This window comes from Octodon degus, unplaced genomic scaffold, assembly GCF_000260255.1.
Source record: "Octodon degus isolate 3935 unplaced genomic scaffold, OctDeg1.0 scaffold00016, whole genome shotgun sequence".
NCBI classification, from domain to species: Eukaryota; Metazoa; Chordata; class Mammalia; order Rodentia; family Octodontidae; genus Octodon; species Octodon degus.
In genome coordinates this window covers 21,001,069-21,005,792 of record NW_004524592.1, presented here as the reverse complement: position 1 = coordinate 21,005,792, position 4,724 = coordinate 21,001,069, and the positions used below count along the sequence as shown (strand labels likewise).

At 47.4% G+C, this 4,724-nt stretch overlaps 1 protein-coding gene across 1 annotated transcript in view; it reads right to left on the bottom strand.

Annotated features, from left to right (window-relative positions):
* Positions 1–3,616: 3,616 nt before the first annotated feature.
* Pla2g12a (phospholipase A2 group XIIA) overlaps positions 3,617–4,724 on the bottom strand; it is an 18,222-nt gene continuing 17,114 nt past the window's right edge. The window contains exon 4 of the mRNA XM_004626761.2: positions 3,617–4,014. Coding sequence (XP_004626818.1) covers positions 3,896–4,014 — 119 coding nt within the window. The 3' untranslated portion in view covers positions 3,617–3,895. The remainder of the gene's footprint in view (positions 4,015–4,724) is intronic.

Sequence of the window (4,724 nt, the reverse complement as noted above, 5' to 3'; positions counted from 1 at the left end):
CTCAAATAAATAAATAAATAAATAAAATTTAAAAAAAACAAAAAAACAAAAAAACTGTGAGAATCATAAAGTATGAAATCATTGTGAGATCTGCTGAAGCCCTGGAGAAATGAATTTGTAAAAGAAAACGCACACACATTTAGCTCACCATTGCCCATGCACAGATATGCACGTATACAGGGTAAATATGCACATACTTTTATTTATTTATTTATTTATTTATTTATTATTATTATTATTATTTTTGGTGGAACCAGGGATTGAACTCAGGCCTTGCCAAGGAAGCACTTATTCCACTGAGCCATCTCCCCGGCTCCTTGCACATACTTTTAATGTACTGTACACACACATGCATACGTGTGCACGTATGCAGGGGTAATGTGTGCACACCTGCCCAGCTCCATTCCCGGGAGGCTAGCAGTGAGGCTGGCGACAAAGGCAAATAAAATAGGTCCCTGGTCTGGTTTCTAAGCACCATTCTTGGGCCAGAGAGATTGCTCAAGAGCATTAGTGGTGGCAAGCACAAGGTCCTGAGTTTGATCTCCAGTAACAAAAAAAAGGGTAGGTTTCTAAGCATCATTCTCTACCAACAAAGCCTAGCGCCCCTCAGTGAAAGGCTTGTTCTAGGGGACAGGAGGGAATATGCAAGTGTGCTGGGAGGATCTTGTGGCACCAGAAAGGGAGAGGGTGCTGAGCTGTTAGACGTCAGGGCATGGCAGCATGAAACCTGTGACCCCAGCCATGCAGGAGGCTGAGGAAGGAAGATCACAAGCTGAGCCCAGGCTGGGCAACTCAGCAACAACCTACCTCATGCTAAGATTTTTAAAAGGGCTGGAGATGTAGCGCAGTGCGATGGCTCTGGGCTCAATCTCTAGCACCCCCCACCCCACCCCCCAAAAGCCACAAGTATGTGTTGTCAGCGGGACACAGCAGCCTGCTAACAGAAGTCAGGAGACAAGGCAGAACAATTTGAGTGACAAAGCAGTAAATAAATTCAAATGTCCATAGTGACATCAATTGGTTGAGGCAGAGGAGACAAATCTTTCTTGAAGAATTGCCTACCATGGTCTAAGCCGTGCTGTGTTCCAGCAGGTGGGGACAGTCTTGTCCCCGCCACCTCCATCGAGTGGACAAGGAATAGAATTACAGGGGGAAGTCACTCGTGGTAGAGAAACCCACTCCACCCCCATGTGGCAGGCGATGTCAGTACCCTGCAAGCCAATAGCCGGAGCGTGCAGGGCCCACTCAGCTGCAGCCTTCTAATACCCACGACCCCAGGGTGTCCCTGAGCCAGCCCCAGACATGGACTGTAACACCTCTGACCAGGACACCAGGAAGACGTCATGGCTATGGGAACAAGGCACGGCTGGGGAGCCAGGGAAGCTCACAGGCTCATTAGGTACCAGCACCAGTGCCACATGGTTTCCTAGACTTTATGGAAAAGTGACATGAAGGGAAAATGAGTGTGATCGTGGAGTACAGTTACGTGCAGGGGTGGTGATTATTGGCTTCTTAGCTTTCCATGACCACTTGGCGGCTCTCTGAAATGTCACCACAGGAACTGAATGAGGGGTTACAGGAACTGTGTTACTGCTGTACCTTAATGATTCCAAAACTTAATTGCAACATACAAAAACTGTTTCTATTATTTTTCTTCAATTCATAACCATGAATTACATATTTTATGCATATTTGTGGCTTGTCTCTCCTGAGACAAAGAGTGTGCATCCTAGGGCTGGCCTGGAATGCCCATGTGTCTCAGGCTGGCTTCATACCCACAACCCTCCTGCCTCAGCCTCCTGAGAGCTAAGACGATGGGCATATGCCGCCACGCCTGCAATGTATCCCTTTAAGAAAGCTAGTGCAGCTAGGAAAAGTCCCTAATTCATTGTTCCTTTAGTTATCTACTCAAGGACTTCAATATTAAATACTGGTAGATTAAAAATTGGCATTGGTTTGCAAAACTATACCTTTCATAGAACTTAGACCAGAAGTATCTATTAAAGGCTCTAAACTGGGCCTGTGGCAAAGGCTGGGAAAACAACTGTGGGAAGCTGAGGTGGGAGGATCACGTTTAAGTCCAACTAGGGCAACTCAGCGACTTCGTGAAACCCTGTCTCAAATAATAGACTACTGGTTGGGCTGGAGAGATGGCTCAGTGGTCTAAAGCACCTACTTAGAACAAGTTTAGCAAAGCACAGGGACCGCGGTTCAATCCCCCAGCACCACATGCCAGCCAGCCCCGCCCCCTGGTGGGCTGAGCTGGCCACACACACACACCTCTCTCTCTCTCTCTCTCTCTCTCTCTCTCTCTCTCTCTCTCTCTAATAAATAAAAAATAAAAAAAATAAAAAAAAAATAAGACTACTGGCAGGGATGTAGCTCTGTGCAGAGGCCCTGGGTTCAATCCCCTCCTAGGACTACAAAAAAGAGAAAGGAAAGGGGTTCAAATCACTTAAAGCAGGGCCCAGGCTGATCACTCAGGCACAAGTACGCAAACAGAAGCTGTGGCTCCCAGCAGGACAGCTGTCACCACCCTAGGCTGGGACGAAGGAACTCAGCCCTTTTCTCTAGAGCCAGTGGTTGCCCTGCCAGCCCCACCTGCCACGGCTCAAAGGACAGGCAGGGCCCCCGGGGCGCTCCTCTTCCCGCCTCCTCACAGGCAGTTTGGCTGAGTTGCTGGCCACAGGCTGCCCATGACCCGGCTGAGGGCCACGGACACAGCGCCCAGCTCAAGTGTACAGGGCACAGCTGCACCATTCCAAGGGGAGGAAAAGCGCATGGAGAGGCAGCCATGGCTTTCTGGAATCTGCCCTGAACATGAGTTACTAGTTTTCCATGTAATAAGGGACCCACAAAAGACAGTCCTGTGTACTTCATCCATCTTGTCTCTACAAGGAAAACACAGGACACTACCAAGAATAATTTCTAGGAAGGCCCCACCTAGTAAAACGTTCATCCTAGAACTCACTATGAGAAGCAAATGCTCAGGATAAATGGGCAAGAGCGGCCACTCATGGAACTCTGATGTGCACGAGCACTTTCTGCCATCTCCTCCTCAGGTCAGGCACAGGCCGCAGCTCTGGTCACACCTGAGTGGGCCACACAACGGGCATGATTATGCCCCTGAATCCTGTCCCCATCCCCACCCAGGCATGCTGCTGGACACTTAGGTGTCCTGGGCCTGTGTCCTGAGAGAGGCCACAGCCGATGGTTCTGATATCACAAGAAACAGACATAGACACGCTGTCCCTGTAACTAGCATGACTCATTCATGCACTTAGAGGGCTATCGAGAAACAACGCACCATGGAGGATTAACACAGAAAAAAATGAAACCCATTCCTTCCAGCTATAGATGTTTATTGGAGATTTTATAGTAAATAGTACTTGTAAGTGAAGATCTCCCCTTATTTCCAAAGATGTTGCCTAGAATTTATAGTAAATATTTGATATTTTTAAAAATATATATATGCTCTTCTGACAGTTATACATTCTTCTGTACAAAATGTCTTTCCTAACACATTCCTGGTTCTGACAATGATCAAGACATTTGGCCACCGAAGCAGCAACGTCCTGTCCTGAGAAGGCAGGCACACGCTCCACCTTCCCAACCATTTTTTTTTTTAGACAGGGCTTTGCTATGCAGCCTCGGCTGGTCTTGCGCTCTGCATGTTCCTCCTGCTTCAGCCTCCTGGTGCTGGGATTCCAGGGGTGCACCACCATACCCAGCTGTTTTCCTTGAGTTTTTATTTACAGGTTTTAACATCAAATATAGTCTTGTTAGGTCTTAAAATGACCCTTTCACCAAACCCAGGCCGCTTCATGCTGTGCCAACATCAGTTCTTTGGCAAAAGTTAAATCTTCCATCCTCTCCAGTCACCAGCTGTCAGTCCTTAGAGATCGGTCTTCTCCTCGTAGCGACACCAGCAAGCAGCTCGCTGGCTGTCCAGGTATGGCTTGCAGCCCAGATGGATGACACTATCGAACAGGAGTTCCACCACCGACTCACAGGCTGTGGAGAGGGAAAGGTGGTGAGAGTGGGCAGCTGTGCGGCTCTCCCTTGTGGCCCGCCATTCCCTGGCCCCGTGCCTCCCTAGCGAGCGCCACCCTCAGAGCAACGCCTGCACCTGGCTTCCACCTCCCTTCCATGAATCCTATTTTCTGTTTCTTTTAAATGTTTACACTAGACAAATAATGGTGTTTATCAAAACATAATTGGTGTTAATTTTCCTTACAGCTGAGGGATATATTCACTAACAGAGATGCCTGCTAACTCCTGCTTACTTATTCTGAGGCAAGTTTTGTTGTTGCGGTTATTTTGGTGCTACAAATCAAATCCAGGACTGTAACAAACTAGGCATATGATACTGTAGTTACCACTGAGCTAGATCCCGAGCCCCACAAAGCTGATGTAGAAGCAGACGTAGTGAGTTTTAAAACAGAAATCAGTTCCTGTCTCCTCGGCCCATGGCCTCTAAGAACTGATCACCACCCTGGAAGACACTTAACATACACAGACTAATGTCCACGCTGCGCTCATGGGGTCAAGGGAATCAAAAGCAGCTTTTCCCGATAGGGTCGATTTTTTTTTTTTTCCAAAATTTTATTCATAAACAGCAATGAGACAGTTTCAAATCAAATCAGAAGTACAGTTTCAACAAATAATACACTGCATATATTCTTCTTAGTGGTTAATTGCTGTACAAGATGCGGACTTGTGAT